We start from the raw sequence: 16,736 nt of genomic DNA on the forward strand, positions 1-16,736 counted from the left end.
AACATTTCACAACTGCCTTATTAAGACAAAGAAGCAATTCTGATACAGCAGACATTTTTACACTTTATTTGACTTTCATTTACAAACAAATTAATGTGTTCAGATCGTTAATGTGAGTTAAGACTGACTGAAATCACAAAAAAGGGCTGCAAAGAAGAAAAAATTGACCAAGAACCATGCAATAAGTCACCACCATGCCAAAAAAACTAAAAAGCCCAAAAATTATCAATACTGTTTTTCAAATGCATCTGTGGGTACTGAAGTGCTTTTTGTTACAGCCATGACAAAAGGCCTGTTTCCTTCCTTTAGTGACACTGCAATTTTGTGATAATGATAGTCTATCTGGGTGAAGGCCGATCAGTTAGTGTGATCACAACTTACAGTACTTTATGCACACACACACACACACACACACACACACACACACACACACACACACACACACACACACACACAGTTAAGGAATCACAATAAGACATCATGTCCACAATTTGGAGAAAATTACAAAAATACAGCACAGCTTTACTTAACAAAATGGATCAAGCTCGGTTACATTATTTCTATAAATTACATCTCATGTAAAACATAGATTCCCAGCATATCCTTCATATCATATCAACATTCAATTATTCTGTCTCCAGCGAGAAAGTCTTTTAGGAATGCCATTTATTTGGTGGCTGTCATACTGATGGAGCTAAACGTGACCTTTTTTGGACATAATGTAAAAACAAAAGAACGGATTATCAACAGAATGAAGTGATTATCTGTACAGGTTCAAAAAGTGGTGGAAAAAAAAATGGATGAGAATAGTGTTACATTAAAAAGAAATGAGTGCAAAAAGATCCATCAGTTCTCAGGGTCACAGATGAGGCACTGTGCAGACATTCAAATATACACCATTTATTAAATATTATGAGGAAAATTAAAATTAAAAACATTGAGGGGAAAATACTTCAGTCTGACATAAATCTCTAGAGGTAAAGATGAAGAATGCGGTATTACACTGGTTACTGAGGAGTCTGAAATGAAATGTCTTTGTTCTGTTCCTGCAGATTTTCAAAATTTGTTTTTAATTTCATACTGTTAATTTAGTCTTAATTACAGTTTAAAATATGTGTGTCGTTGACGTTGGGCAGTGTTATTAACTTTCCCAAGGTGTGTGTAATTTCCAAAATTCCATATTCAGCATCTGTTTGGTAGAGGCGCGTCACAAACTCGTAATGTATGCATTTAAACATACGTGTATGTATCCAATTTGATGTAATATAGAAGGTGTGGTGTTTCCTGTCCACCTCTGACTGTACAGCAGTATCTTAGAGGTCTATTTTGCACACTGGGGCAAACAAATTGTGTTTCTTACAGTTGTGGAGCGTGGTAACGTAACCTGAAATAAATAACTGTGTGTTGGAGGTATGTTTGTTTGGGTATATCTGTGTTGTTGAAGAGGGGGGGGAGGGGGGAGAGGGTGTTATTTCCAGGGTCTACTGCTCTGAGCCCTGGCGCTGTCCCTCCCAGCTGTAGAGGAACTCTGTCGACTCCGAGCGCTGGACGCTTGAGACTGGGAGCTGCTGGATGACATGCGGCTGGACATGCGGCCTACAGTGAACACACATGCAAACAATACTGAAGGGTAGCAAAGTGATGAGACAATGCAAAAACAACAATCGTGAGTCTAACTTCCTCTAGTTCTGCTCTTAAATTTGGATTCATGACTTCAATCTGCCCGATAACAGAATTTCATGGAGTGAATGGAGCAGAAATATTAGGAGGGATGGATGGGCCCTTATGAACTTTCCCAGCCTCTTTTTGTGATCTAGAGATTCCAGAATGATACGACTGGTCTGTAACGCTTTATGTTACGGGTTCCATATTTTCCTATGATTTCCTAGAAAAGACAATGAACTTCAAATTCATGGGAAAAGTTCCTGGAAGCGCGACTATGTAATTTGGTATTAACTGTAGGAAAAAATGGAGATAGTGTTCAACTGACATGCTTTTAATCAATTACAGTAAACCCAATGAATTGCTAGTGTAACCTAGAAAGTATTTGTGCACAGCATACAATCCATCACATGTAGAGAAACAAAAATATGGTGTTTTCTGAAAATTAAACCACATAAACCTATTCTGGTACAACCTCTAAATACAATTATGACCCTGAAAATGAGCATAATATGAGCACTTTAACAATGCTCTGCAAATGCAAACGTTTCTGACGGTGTGGTCTTACTGTTGGAGTTACTGGGGATGAGGATCTCCTCCAGCTGCTCCTGGATCTTGGCCAGCTCGTCTGATGTGAACTGCCACCTCTTCTCTGCCGCTTGTGACGGCTGCTGCTGCGGCGGCACGGAGCTCTTCTTCCCCTTGGGTGTGGGAGAGGACAGGCACGAGGTCGGGATGCAGCCCGTCGTCAGCCCTTCTGGAAATCTCTGAGCGATTACCTTGAGACCTGGGAGAGGACAGCAGAGTGGGACGATCGCCCCTTTTCATACACTGAACCTGCAACAGTGCTGGCTTTGCCTTGGGTCAATTTATTGAACATGTAAAAAAATAAAAAATACAAACACAACGTAAAACTTATAAGCAATAAAAAAAAAAAGAAAGACAGACAGGATCCTTAAGAACATATAAACAAAAAATAAGCAACTTAAGTTATATAGTTCATGTTCGAAAGGGGTAGAAAGAAGATGAAAACCTTTTCTGGTTCTACCCCCTCTCAATATGTATATATTATTCTTAATAGAAATCCAATTTCCATCTCGTTTCCATGTTCAACTCGGTCGGCTTGAACAAATCAAACTGTTTGGACAATAACAACAAAATAATCTCAACAGATGAGCCAAAAACCTTTAAACCGTCAAGACAAACAAGAAATAACACCCTGCATTGAAGTTTCATATTTGTTCTTATTGGTGGTTTTTGGAATATACAGATTCCTCTCAATTTGTGTGTGTTTTCTCTGAGTTGAAACAACCCCGGGATACTACTAGGCAACTGGTGATTATTTGCTCTGAACATGATTTGAATAGTTTTGTAATCAATTTTTTGTTTTGTTTAATAAATGCTTTAATCAGTCAGATACTACAACCACATAGCGTGGATTATAGGGATGCACCGAATCCAGGATTCGGCTTCGGTTTCGGCTGAATATTGGGCTTTTTGACGGGGTTCGGTTTCTGCCGAACCTTAGAATTTTTTTCCACCAAACCGAACCCTATGCTCGCACTAAGTGTGCTACGCTGGTTGACGTAATGACACCGCCGTTGATTACGGGAAGGTGTTTATGCAGGTGGAGCGTTCAATGCAGTAGGCTGGGAGAAAGTGAAAATGGAACTGGTGAGCAGAAAAAGTGTAGTTTGGCAGTACTTTCAGTCAAAAGAAGGCCATTCAAGTCCAGCTACATGTTCAATTTGCATTGCCGATTTGTCTCGTGGTGGCAAGGACCCTAAATAACACACAACATCGCCGCTGTTAAAACATTTGCGTATGAGACATCCGAAAGAATACGAGTTGTGCATGAAGGAATCTACAGACAGCAGCCAAAATACAGCAACTTCAGGTACGGCAAAGGAAGGACAGTAACATACTAAAAACTTATGTTAACCATTTGTTTACTTCATTAATGTGTTTACTGTGGTAATGGACTGAGGATGGGAGGAGGATTCGGTATTCGGTTTTCGGATTCGGCAGAATCTTAACCAGTGGATTCGGTATTCGGCCGAACCCCAAAAATCTGGATTCGGTGCATCCCTAGTAGATTATACGGGATACATGAGGTGACATCTTCACTCTGAAAGTGGACTAGACAACTTGATACCTTACCTCCAGACAGCAGAAACAGATTCTCAAATCCTCGTTCACACATCACGGTGGCCGCCTGGCTGGCTATTCTCTCGTCCTCATCATACACGATGATGATCTTCCCTGCTGTGTTTTTCTGCACAGTTTGTGAGTTAAGTTCAGACAAGTCAATTGTAGGGTCAGTTGTAGGGCTGGACAATTAATCGCTTTCAAATCAAAATCGCGATTTGGAAGACTGCCATTAGCTAATCGTGAAGGCTGCGATTAATCGAATGTGCAATATTAAGTTGAATGTTTGGTGTAACATTTTTTTGATTCCTCTTTTTATTATTATATTTACTGTTATTATATAGGACACATGCTTGAATAATGTTAAATATCACAGATTGTTTAAAGAAATGTCCTATTTTCAGTGTATTTTATTTTTTATGACTTCATTTAACATGATGGTAGAAGGTGCAATATGTAGATGCTGCTATTGTTTTATTGGAATAGTTTTTTTTTTAAATTATTTATTATTTTATTTTTAGTTCTGTCTGTTTAATGTTCCATGCTTATTAAAAGAAAAACACTTATTGTTCGAAATTCATATCCATGTTCTCATCCTTGCATAAGAATATAGAGCGTATAGAGAATATAGTTTTGACGGTGTCTCATGCTATAATGCTCCATGACATGTTTTATCTGTTACACACAGTATATATTGAACTTAGCTTTTTTTTTCTATCGCAATTCTGGCAAAAAAATTGCAATTTGATTTTTTCCCCAAATCATTCAGCCCTCGTCAGTTGTCAACTTCAAAAAGCCACAACACTGATTTTGTGACATGAAAAAAATGAAGGATACATATTCCAGCACGTCTTTGGTGTAGGGGTTCATCGTTCGAGATAGCGTGGCGATGGGAAAACTGTGTGCTGTGCGAGAGAGGGAGATGATTAAAAACAGCAAAAGATATGTTTTGTATGAGAAGCTGGATGATCCGGCTTGATGTTCCCGCCACCTACCGCTGATGATGTGGCAGCGGTCGTATTGGTCACGGTCCCGTACGTCCAGCAGCAGGTAGGGACAGTCGGGGTACGGCCTGTCGGCTACCTCGGGGCTGGACACCGACTCATTCTCCATCTTCTGATGGTTCCTGTTGACGTTCAGCTCTCCCACACCATTAATAACACTGTGAGGGGTAAAAAGATAGGAGGCTGTAATTAGGGCTGGGTACCGAATTCAATACTTTTTAGGCACCGAACCAAATTCCCTCTATTGTGTCGAGTACTGAAAAAATGCCTTGTCATTCAATTCCCAATTTCAATATCTAAGGAGTAAATTTCATCAGCGGCATGCTTCTACTAAGAACTCATAATGCTTGTGATTGACTGTTTAGCGTTTCTCGTCGTAGAGGCAGGCAGGAAAAACTCTACGTTACGCACAGAGGCAGGGCTCACATAGTAGGAGCTGAAAAATAAAATAAAAAGATATTACAACATTACGGCACAAATCATTTTATTTATTTTTCAGTTCCTCCTACCTAAAATTGGTATCGAAAAAGTATCGTAGGAACCGGTATCGTAGAAACCAGTATCGTAGGAACTGGTATCAAAGTCACGGTATTGGTATAGGTTAGAGCTGGGCGATATAGAGAAAATCAAATATCACGATATTTTTGACCAGATACCTCGATATCGATATTGCGGCGATATTGCAGGGTTGACTATTGGTGCTTTTACAAAATATTTACACAATGAGAGTTTTGATAAATAATCATCAGTAGATAGTAGTGGATACAATGACTAAGTGGGTAAAGGCAAATAATAAAATGGCTAGTAAGTCTGGTAAGTTCAGAAAATGACATCACTTTACTGTATTGTAGACTTCAAAACCAGGAAAAGTATAAATATATCAATGTCGATATAATATCGATTTATTGCCCAGCCCTAGTACCGGTACCGGTACTGGTATCGACATTTTTTAACGATATCCAGCCCTAGCTGTAATACGTGTGTCAGAAAGACTTATGTGTAAATGTGTTGTTTAAATGAATTTAAAGCTATAGTGCGTTGTTTCTGTCGCCCCATGAGGAGTTCTAAGTAATGACAACAACACTGTCGGATCTACATGAGGCAAGCCTTCGGTGATCGTGCACCAACCCTCTTCCACGCAGTCGCTAACACGGAGGATTAAAAAAAAAAAAAAAACATGGACTCTTCAGAAGAGAATTATCTTGTAAATGTTATGTCCTCTTTGTCTCCAAACCGGAATGCTGCTGTTGCTCTTTCTCAGCGGTGACATAAAAAAAAAAAAAAAAAAAAAAAGCATCACTCGAGCTGCTGCCAGCGAAAATCGGCGGACGACACCATTTTGTAAACACAGCCATTCTGAGAAATACAAAGACAACGTTGTGGAGCTGATAGGCTTAGTAAGCTTTGTATCAACTCATTTGGCAATGGCTTGAATGTAACAGGCATTCATTAATATAAAAAAAAGTTGCACACTATAGCTTTAGGATAAGTAATTAATAATAGTAAAAATAAAATCTTTTTGGAAACTTGTGTTATTTATTTCCGTTCCTTGTCTGTATGTTTTGCTATGATAATTCAGTACAGGACAGTAATGTTTTTTCTTTTTCTTCTAAAGGCAGGGAGGGGTTGATCTTCCAAGTGTCGAACCAGTTAAAGTGAAACCAGAGCCTAGAGGAAAAAGACTCACTGCAGCAAATGAGAGGGAGTATGGAGCTGAGCCAAACACTAGAAGCACACCACTGTCCCTTTGTGTAGGTCTACCCCAGTGCTTCCCTACTTTCTCTCTCTCCATCTGTCCTTCCCACACAGTGAAGGTGAAGTAAAAGCTCTGCCATTACAGAGCCCACTCCCCCCCCCTGTGGCCCCCTGGAGAGCCCACAGATAGCGTTACACTCCTGGGGTTCCTGTTCAAGCTGGAGGGTGAGAGGACGCAGGTGACAGGAGGGGACGCTAAGAACATTTTTAATGAGGTAATTTTGTGGTATACAGGAGGGTGGAGGTGTGGGACAGGCAGATGTCTTAAAAATGTAGAGTATGTTGAGTGCAGGGTGCAGTGTCACAGGTGTGCTAGGAGTTGTGATTGTTGGATGCTGGGCGTGACTGAGTAAGACAGTGTGAGCCTTTGGGCCCTATTTTAACGATCTAAGCGCACGGCGTGAAGCGCATGGCGCAGGTGCGTTTAGGGCGTGTCCAAATACACTTTTGCTAATTTGACGGCGGAAAAAAGGGTCCATACGCCAAGCGCATGGTTCAAAAGGGTTGTACTTGTAGTGTCTTCATTAATTCATAGGTGTGTTTTGGGCGTAACATGCAATAAACCAATCAGAGATCATCTCCCATTCCCTTTAAAAGCCAGGCGCGTTTGTACCTTGGAGCATTGCTGTTATGATGGAGGATTTGCACCGTAATATTTTTATTTGTAATCTTTTGCATGTTTGTGTGCTGCTGCACTTCCCTGTGTGTGTGTAACAAGCATAGGGTGCACACGCTGTGCATAAGCCTAGGAGCATTTTACTAATTTGCTGTTAAAATAACAATGAAATGCTGCGCTATTGACTTTAGAACAGGTTTTTGTTGGTCAATGGCGCTTCCCGCTGCCTCAAGATAGCAATACGCCAAGAATGCACCCGAACACACCTCCCTGTAAGACCAGCACACCCATGGGCGCACAGATGGGCGCAGGTGCATTTGCTATTTAAACGACGTGGGCGCTGGACGGGAAATTGACAACTGCGTTGGTCTTAAACTAGCAAAGACACTTGCGTCGCGCTTTGCGCTGCGCAGGGTGCAAGATAGGGCCTTTTCTGTGTGTATGTACTGAATGTAAGCCTGCATTCACATTTTCTGCGTTGGTCATCAGGCAGTGCGGCGAAAATGCTGATCTGCCCATTCATTTTGTAGTGAGTTTAGGCTGCAGCAGCAGGTACCACAGGGGGGAGACGAAAAAAAAGGCGAAAAGTTAAGACAGATTTTACTTTTGGAGAAATGCAACCCGACGTCAGGCTACGATGGCCAATCATGTAACCGTCAATCAGACTTTTCAGTCCATTTTGAGGCGGTGCGAGAGTCTCGTAAAGTAAGTAAGGAAACATCACTGCCTCTATCGCTGCCACAAGAAAGTTTTAAAACACTATGGGTAAAAAAAAAAAAAAACACAAGCACTGAACTGCCTAGGAGTTTGTGTAACAGCTGACTGTTTCCTGCAACAACAAAGCACAGTCTCAGACTCTTTTCTTTCTCTCTTTCTCCGTGAAATAAAGCTGCCTTCAAGTGCAGTCGGAAAAGTTGAGATCTATAAACGATCTGAAGGAAATAATGTATGAAGTCTACATGTGCTAACCCTAATCCAACAGGACGTCACACAAATGGGCCATTTCAGTGTAGAGGTGCAACGATGAATCGATTAATCGATTAGTTGTCAACTATTAAATTAATCGCCAACTAGTTTGAAAATCGATTAATCGTTTGAGTCATTTTTTTATAAAAAAAAAAAAAGATTTCTCTGATTCCAGCTTGTTAAATGTGAATATCTTCTAGTTTCTTCTCTCCGTTGTGACAGTAAACGGAATATCTTTGAGTTTTGGACAAAACAAGACATTTGAAGACGTCCTCTTAGGCTTTGGGAAACACTGATCCACATTTTTCACCATGTTTTGACATTTTTATAGATCAAACAACTAATCGATTAATCGAGAAAATAATCGGCAGATTAATCGTCTATGAAAATAATCGTTAGTTGCAGCCCTATTTCTGTGACACTCCCACCACCCGCTGTGTCCTGGTCTGAAGGTGCCCTAATACAGTAAACGAGAGCCTGGCAGAAGCGATGTTTGTGTTTTGAATCGGCAGCAGTAGGCTAGATACAACTACAGCTAATGTTAACTACATTAGCTGTAGTTGTATCTAGCCTACTGCTGTTGTTGTAGTTGAACTGAAATTTAGCTACTGCTAACTCTGCTAACTCTGAAATTTAGCTACTGCTAAATTTCAGTGGGCTGACCCGTTAACACTGAAGGTTGAATATCCGAGTGATATGGTGTGTTGTGTACAGTATAAGGTATTCAGGAAGGCTTTACAGAGTGCAGAGTTGTACGGTACCTTAGCAGTGTTGACCTGGCAGAGTAGCAGATTTCCATGGCGTCTCCTGTATCCTGACGATCTGAAAGAAGCCTCGGGGAGCCGTTGGTGTGTTCAGACAGACACTCTAGGTCTGCATCAGACACCACTGACAGACTGTCTGCAAACCAGCAGGGAGTGGGGGGATCAACAGATTGTCACCTACAGTCCTATTAGAGCTTGCATTCTTTCATCATACTGTATTGCATTGCAGTATATCCAGTACAAATAATGGTAGTGGCCCAAGTTTTGTTTTGTTTTTTTTGTTTCAAAATGTTAATCGCCCAATTAGTACGAAGTTGGAGATAAATAAAATGTCACAATGTTAAGTGAACTCTGCTAGTTACCTTCCGGGCCGTGTGATTCGCCGTCAATTTCACTTTCATTCAGGTCTGATACGGAGGCTACCTGAAGTATCTGGTGTGAAAAACAAGTTTAGAAAACGAAGATGCTTCTACTGTGAAAAAGTGCAATAATTGTATCTTGGTGTCTGTAAATGAAGGTGACAAACCAAGCTAAATGAATTCAGAGCTGTCTGTCCAAAACTATTCACACAAATAGTCTATTCATTATTAAGCACTGTGAATGGATCAGTGTTTCTCGCTGCATTCTTTCTCTCGTCTCCAAAAAATAACTGTTGGCTGGATTTTACATTAAGTATGACATGTTAATCTTGCAGGACGTTACAGTATTGCAAGGAAATAAACATGAATGCTTACCAATTGTGCAAACGTTGTCACTTTTAACCGCTTGAAGATTTCATCTTTTCGATACCTGTAATCTGAAATAAAAAGGAAACATACTTTAATCTAAGAAAGGCTATTGGAGGAAAAAGTCTCAAAGCCCTGATGACAGTCTTTAAAATCTCTTGTTTTCTGGCCGCTGTAGCTGAAGATACAAACTTTGCACCTTTAGGCAAAAAGTCCAACCACTGGTTGTGTAATCACTGTGGTTGATAATCACATAATCTAGCAAAACAACTGTGATAATTACTTCAGACAGTGCATGCAGCTGTGCTAAACACAACTCACCTGAGTCTTGCATGTCCTCCTTCTCCTCATTCCCCTCCAATGCTTCACTAAACCTCAACTCTACCATGTCTGTTCCTTTGCTACCTTCCACCCAAAGCTGCCACTACTACATACAAATCAGGCTGCACAGACAGTTTTATCTGTGTTATTGATACTGGTATTATCCACACAGTGAACCCTACAGATCCTTGGGAAAATGCAGTGCCAAGTTGGCAAATCGTACCTTAAGTGTACAGCACACATTACCACATTAGTGTACGAATAAGACCCTTAAGAGGGCTTATTTTGCTGTAATTGGATCATGTGTAAGTTTTACACACCCTTTCAAACTGGAGTATTTGATACACCTGTTCACATTTGGGAAAAATGGAAAATGTTTATAAGACGCTAATGGACTGAACTAATGACATGGGTCCAACAGTCTATGGCAGCAGTCCAGTAGCCTGGTGGACTACTCTGTACTAACTAGGTCAGAACTGTGATCCAAGCTGCTATATGTATCAATGTGAGGTGCCCTTCGGGAAGACATTAAAGGTCCCATGGCATGAAAATTTCACTTTATGAGGTTTTTTAACATTAATATGAGTTCCCCCAGCCTGTCTATGGTCCCCCAGTGGCTAGAAATGGTGATAGGTGTAAACCGAGCCCTGGGTATCCTGCTCTGCTTTTGAGAAAATGAAAGCTCAGATGGGCCAATCTGGAATCTCTTCCTTATGAGGTCATAAGGAGCAAGGTTACTTCCCCTGTCTCTGCTTTGCCCGCCCAGAGAATTTGGCCCACCCATGAGAGAGAGACATCGTGGCTTTCAAACGAGCAAAGTGGCAATTGGTCAAGCTCATTGTGGGACTGGCTCTAATGGCTGTAATTCTGCACCAAGGCTGAATTTCGGGAAAGAGACTTCAGATACAGTATTAGGGGACCACTAAGGCCTATATAAAAGAGACTTCAGATACAGTATTAGGAGACCACTAAGGTCTATATAAAAGAGACTTCAGATACAGTATTAGAGGACCACTAAGGTCTATATAAAAGAGACTTCAGATACAGTATTAGGGGACCACTAAGGCCTATATAAAAGAGACTTCAGATACAGTATTAGGGGACCACTAAGGCCTATATAAAAGGGACTTCAGATACAGTATTAAGGGACCAATAGGGCCTATATAAAAGCATCCAAAGAGCACCATGTCATGGGACCTTTAAAGCTGTTCATACGGAACCCACTGTGAATTGTGATGACAAAGAAGTTAAAATTTGAAGACTTGGAAACGGTGGTTTTGTAATGTTAAAAAAAATCCAGCCATCTTTATACACCTGTTCCAAATATAAACCATATACAAACACCACCTGCTGATTCAACTTTACGTTTTCACTCCGACTAAGAAAAAGAACAGTTCAAATTAAATATTTTGTCTTCAGAAGCCGGATTTAACAACTGACAAACCCTCAGACAATTAAACCCAAAATATCTGAGATGTATGAGTGCATCAAACAAAGTGTATATAGTAGAGTAGAAAGATAAAACATGATACTTATAAACATATGCACAATTAACGTGACTTGCCAGTTCTGAGTCCTTCAAATGAGTTACTCACTTTTTTTAATCTCCTCCAGTCTTTCCATATACTTTGTGAGGCTGCATCCTATTGCATAAAATGAAAGTAACATCCATAATTAAGAGGCAAAAAACGCATTTATATGACATTTTAGTCATAACAAATGGCACTAGTTTATAACATTGTAGTACATCTGTACATGGACAAGATACCTGTGTCCAGCCTTGTTTTGACATGTTGATACTTTTCGTTTTTCGGTATCCTTTTTTTCAGGTACTAGAAGGAAAAAGATAACCAGGGGTCTATGTTAGCTGTATGACCAGAAACTACGACTGGGAGCAAATGCTGACAGTAGTTATGTTAGCCTGCAAACTTGGGAGCTATCAGAAAGAGCTAACTAAGCTAACTAGCTACATGATTCTTACAGGTGCATTGTCGTTGATATGGTAACTTAACACTGAACATGGCTGACTAGCTAGCTTGCTAAGGATAGCTACCTTTGTTTCTATTGCCCCACGCTGTATTGACACTATATGATATTATCGATAGTGCAATATTACCAGTTAGCAGGTAAATAAAATAGGCAATGCTATCTTTTAACTAACGTTACCTGCACACTGCCGATGCCCCGATTGAGCGACATCTTTTCAAACCGAAATACCAAACATCAACTTCCAAGTTTAACAATCTCGGTGCTGATTTGTCAGTGCTGTTTCACGGACCAATCAGATAAGCTGACACTGCGACTCTTCTCCCTCAGAGCAGTTTCATATGATATGGTTGGCTAGTTGCTTAGCAGCGAAAGACGCTCCACCTTAATGACATGCTGCATTCAAGACACTTAAAAATAACCGGAACGTTGGACAGTTAATGATAACAAATGTTCACAAAACAAAATGACTGCCTCGTTGGTAGCGCCTTGGAGGTATTCATACATTCCCCACTTGCTCGCTATCAGTCATCAAAAGCTAACTTAGACCTTTCCTTTTGAGAAGAGAGTAGAGCCTTCATTTATGAAGTTGGTTACCATTGTTATTTGCATCTTAATGAATGTCTTCAATTCATCAATAATAGTATTTTCAAGTTGTAAACGGAATTTTCACATCAAATAGTCGCATCTACCCGTTTTCATATGTATCATGAATGCAGCACCACTCTCTTCGTTGCTACAGGTGGCCAGTAATTAAGCTTAACGTCAGCTGTAGAAATAACGGGCTCTATTCGGAAGCGTATGCAAACACAAAACTCAGTTTTCATTCAAATTCAGCTAAGGTTGCTAAAAGACTGTCGAGCAGAACCCCGTGTTATCTGAGTTCGACATGTTTGGTCTGAGAGGAAGGCGCAATGTTTGACAGTCATGGAAGTAACGTTACAGAGTAGCTCGGGCGGTTCAACTTTCCCTCTGACAACATAAGCTCTTTTAATAAATGCCCACAATGTCCTCTGTTATGGTAAGTGTATGTGTTAATGCGTTCGTAAAGGGCTAATGAGCAAAAGTGTGTTTACTTTGATAACGCACTGCTGCTAAGGGTAGCTGAGTCGGAGAGTTTGCTAGTCTCTGCTAAGAGGATTTGCTAAGTGTTGCTGACAAACACACCTTGGGTCCTCTTTGTTAAATCGTTACAGCATAGTATGTTTTGTTGTTGGTATATAACAGCTCGAGAAGCTTTTGCTTAGTGTAATGTCTCTTTAATGCGTCCCCTAAACGCAACCATGTTTTGTCTGTTTAGATAGGCAGTGTCCCATAGTGACTTCCTCCACTACTTGTACTTGCAACCTTTCTTTCACTGTCTATGCTTGCAGCACCACATTTTTCCTTAGCCTAGACTTAAATCTTTAGAGCTCTTTCACAGACATGATGCAACTGATTCTTACAAAAAAAAGTGAAGTAAGTTGAACATACTGTAGTGGATAAGTTTCCATCAAATACACACACACAGGTATAGTGTTAACAGTTAGACGTGCTGTTTTTTCATCACTGTGCTATCTTTCACCACTCCTTTTCCAAATTTCAGATGAAATACAACTTTGAGCAAATGTTCCTTAACTAATACAGCAAAGGAAATGCAGAGTTTCCCTGACTGACTCTGCATTGCCATTGCAGGAGGATCCAACCCTAGAGAGACACTTCAAGGGGCATAAAGATGCTGTCACCTGTGCAGACTTCAATCCAAACCGCAAACAACTGGGTAATTTTTGCTGCCACCACAAACTTTACAAATTCTCAGATGTTATTCGGATGTTCTTTGGCAGTATGTAGTAATCACATATGTTGCTTTTCAACATTTTAACATTAACGTCACCGTCCAAACATTTAGAAAAGCATTTGTTGTTGTTGCCTGAAACAGTTAAATTGTAAAATACATTAATGACTGTAGTATATGGCTAAATGATCAGATCTTTAATAATAACCTCTGAATTGTTTATGTAAACGACATGTACGTGACTTACTGTACACGTTGTGTCATAGTCATGCTCAACATACTGTACATAGCAGGCATCAACTAATACAGCACATTGGCTTTATGAACTGTGATTTTCTGACGTTTTACCTCCAACTGATGTATTAGTCAGAAAACCTACTTTTTTCCAATGAAAGTCATTTTGGTGTCTGTCACAGTGATGTATTGTCATGGCACTTTGATGGTGCATATTGTTCTTGAGGATTCAAACACATTGACCTTTGCAGCAATTTTACCAGTGACTCTTTTAGGAGAGCCTCTCTAACAACAACGCTGACCTACCAAAATGTTTGTGGTCAGATTAGGCTCTGCTTTCATATGAGGCACAATTAAAGGTTTACAGTATAAACTGAGCTCACTTTATTCACTGTAATATCCTCTTTACATACCAGTCATTACGACTGCAATTTCACAGCATGAAAAATGTACTGTTATTTTTGCGTAAGTCTTGACTGATTCTTCATTAATCTTTCTTCTGTCTCCCTCCAGCCTCGGTGTCAGTGGATAAGAGCCTGATGATCTGGAATTTGGCCCCAAAGGCGAGGGCTTTCCGCTATGTTGGCCACCAAGACGTCGTCACTGGGGTGCAGTTCTCCCCCTCTGGTAACCTGGTGGCCACTTCCTCCAAGGACAGAACGGTCCGACTGTGGACACCTTCCATGTAGGCTCAAGTCACTTTTTCCACTTTAATCAGGACCTCGTTGTTGACTAAGTAAGATAAATGGGCTGTAATATGAAATGACACATACCATACAGGCTGAGGCTGCACGGGATGAATACTGGGTGAAGTTGGGTTTTAAATAGGGCTTGGTACAGAATTCAATACTTTTTAGGCACCGACCAAATTGCCTCTAAAGTATCGAATATCGAAAAATGCCTCGTCATTCAATACCAAATGTCAATACCTAAAGAGTAAATCTCATCAGCGTCAGTGAGCCATTAAGCATGCAGCATGCTTCTATTAAGATCTAATAATGCTGCTGATTGGCAGTCGAGCGTTACACGTCGTAGAAACATGGAGGAAAAGCTCTATGTTACCCCAAAGAATGTCTTTTCTTTTTTTAAGATTATTTTTTTGGGCATTTTAGGCCTTTATTTGACAGGACAGCTGAATACATGAAAGGGGAGAGGGGGGGGGAATGACATGCAGCAAAGGAGTCGAACCCGGGCCCGCTGCGTTGAGGAGTAAACCTCTATATATGGGCGCCCACTCTACCAACTGAGCTATCTGGGCGCCCTTAAAACCTTTTTTTTGTCTTTTTTTTTCCTGACTTTTTTATTTATTTTTTTGTCTTTTTTTTTCGCCTTTATTTGACAGGACACCTACGTGAGAAAGGGGAGGTGGGGGGCAGGAAGACATGCAGGAAATTGTCTCCGGTCGGATTCGAACCCTGGACCTTCTGCGTCGAGGCATAAACCTCTCAGTACATGTGCGCCTGCTCTACCCACTGAGCCAACCATTCCCAAAGAGTTTCTAATAAGGGAAGAAGTTGCACTCTCTCGTTACTTCCGGCTTCTGAACTGGTTGCAGTTCCACTCTTGATCCATCTTTATCACAGGCGAGTGCAGAATGAATGGGAGCTATACCCCTCAAATATCCACTTTTCTCAGGATATAATTTTTTTGTCTAGTAATTTGAATGTTGTATTCGAAAGGGGAGGCTAAGAAAATACACACTGCTGGGTGTTATATTCTTTTAAAGTGGCTATTTTGTTCTAAAAAGCCTTTTAAAATGTCAATGACGTCATACACATACGGCCAGAGATTCTGCTTTATGGCAAGCTCTGAGTCACTTAATTTTTTCTCTCGAGGCATCGACAACACAGCTGACAGGTTAGACTCTCCCTGTTAATACACGGGCTAGAAAGAGGTTTACTAATGTTTTAAAGACCACGCCGAAATATACACTCTGACATTCTGGTTCTGCTTCGGATGTCGTCAAGCGGGATCTCTGGTTGTAATCAGTCCTTCAATGACCAATCAGCATTCATTAGCAGAATGCTAGCGTGTTATGGGCAACAACGACTCAATCTGTAACAAATCGAAAGGACATAAGTACTCGTTCATTCAACTTTCAACCTATAATCCATGTTGAACTTGCAAAAACTGCAATCAAATCTGAGATTTCTCAACGACAATCAGGCGACTTACAGCCGTCTAGCTCCATAGATTCCCATTCATTTTGCACTGGACCGCGATCGCCCCCAGTGGAACTCTGGTGGAACTGCAACCAAATTTGTTACAATGGGGCTTAATAGGGAGTGGAAAGTCTTTCCGTAAACGGGCTTTGGTTACCCCCAGAGAAAAAATAGAAAAAAAGAATTGTGCCGTAATGTTATAATTTCTTTTTGTTTTATAAAATTGGTATTGAAAAAAGTATCTTTTAGTAACCGGTATCAAAGTCACAGTATTGGTACCGGTATCAAATATTTTTGAACGATACCCAGCCCTAGTTTTAAATTGGTTGCGTTTGTTATTATTTCTCTGTTTGTCATAGGAAAGGAGAGTCAACCGTGTTCAAAGCCCACACGGCCACTGTACGCAGTGTTGCTTTCTCCCACGATGGGCAGAGACTGGTGACAGCTTCTGACGACAAGTCTGTCAAAGTGTGGAGCGTCCACCGCCAGTGCTTCATCTACTCTCTCAACCAGCACACCAACTGGGTGCGCTGTGCCAGGTACCCAGCAGCACCACATCCTAAGTAATGCCGTGTGTGTGTGTGTGTGTGTGTGTGTGTGTGTGTGTGTGTGTGTGTGT

At 40.7% G+C, this 16,736-nt stretch overlaps 2 protein-coding genes across 3 annotated transcripts in view; one reads left to right on the plus strand and one right to left on the minus strand.

Annotated features, from left to right (window-relative positions):
* Positions 1 to 43: 43 nt before the first annotated feature.
* Positions 44 to 12,331, minus strand: cep41 (centrosomal protein 41). 2 transcript variants are annotated; one of them, XM_031279694.2, is made up of 11 exons: positions 12,128 to 12,331; positions 11,730 to 11,793; positions 11,557 to 11,604; positions 9,650 to 9,711; positions 9,278 to 9,347; positions 8,913 to 9,051; positions 4,806 to 4,972; positions 4,648 to 4,715; positions 3,823 to 3,937; positions 2,231 to 2,449; positions 44 to 1,596 (listed from the first exon to the last, which is right to left on the minus strand). In XM_031279694.2, exons 1-11 carry the CDS (start codon positions 12,158 to 12,160, stop codon positions 1,469 to 1,471), a joined length of 1,113 nt encoding a protein of 370 aa, XP_031135554.1. In that variant the 5' UTR covers positions 12,161 to 12,331; the 3' UTR covers positions 44 to 1,468. The 2 variants fall into 2 exon arrangements, with proteins under 2 accessions (XP_031135554.1, XP_031135555.1); XM_031279695.2 differs by having other exon boundaries at positions 11,553 to 11,604.
* A 334-nt stretch (positions 12,332 to 12,665) lies between these two features.
* The window catches only part of poc1b (POC1 centriolar protein B), a 60,609-nt gene continuing 56,538 nt past the window's right edge, over positions 12,666 to 16,736 (plus strand). Inside the window, exons 1-4 of the mRNA XM_031279692.2 lie at positions 12,666 to 12,968; positions 13,622 to 13,706; positions 14,469 to 14,640; positions 16,477 to 16,656. Coding sequence (XP_031135552.1) covers positions 12,945 to 12,968; positions 13,622 to 13,706; positions 14,469 to 14,640; positions 16,477 to 16,656 — 461 coding nt within the window. The 5' untranslated portion in view covers positions 12,666 to 12,944. The remainder of the gene's footprint in view (positions 12,969 to 13,621; positions 13,707 to 14,468; positions 14,641 to 16,476; positions 16,657 to 16,736) is intronic.

Source organism: Sander lucioperca, chromosome 7 (genome assembly GCF_008315115.2).
Source record: "Sander lucioperca isolate FBNREF2018 chromosome 7, SLUC_FBN_1.2, whole genome shotgun sequence".
Taxonomy (NCBI): domain Eukaryota; kingdom Metazoa; phylum Chordata; class Actinopteri; order Perciformes; family Percidae; genus Sander; species Sander lucioperca.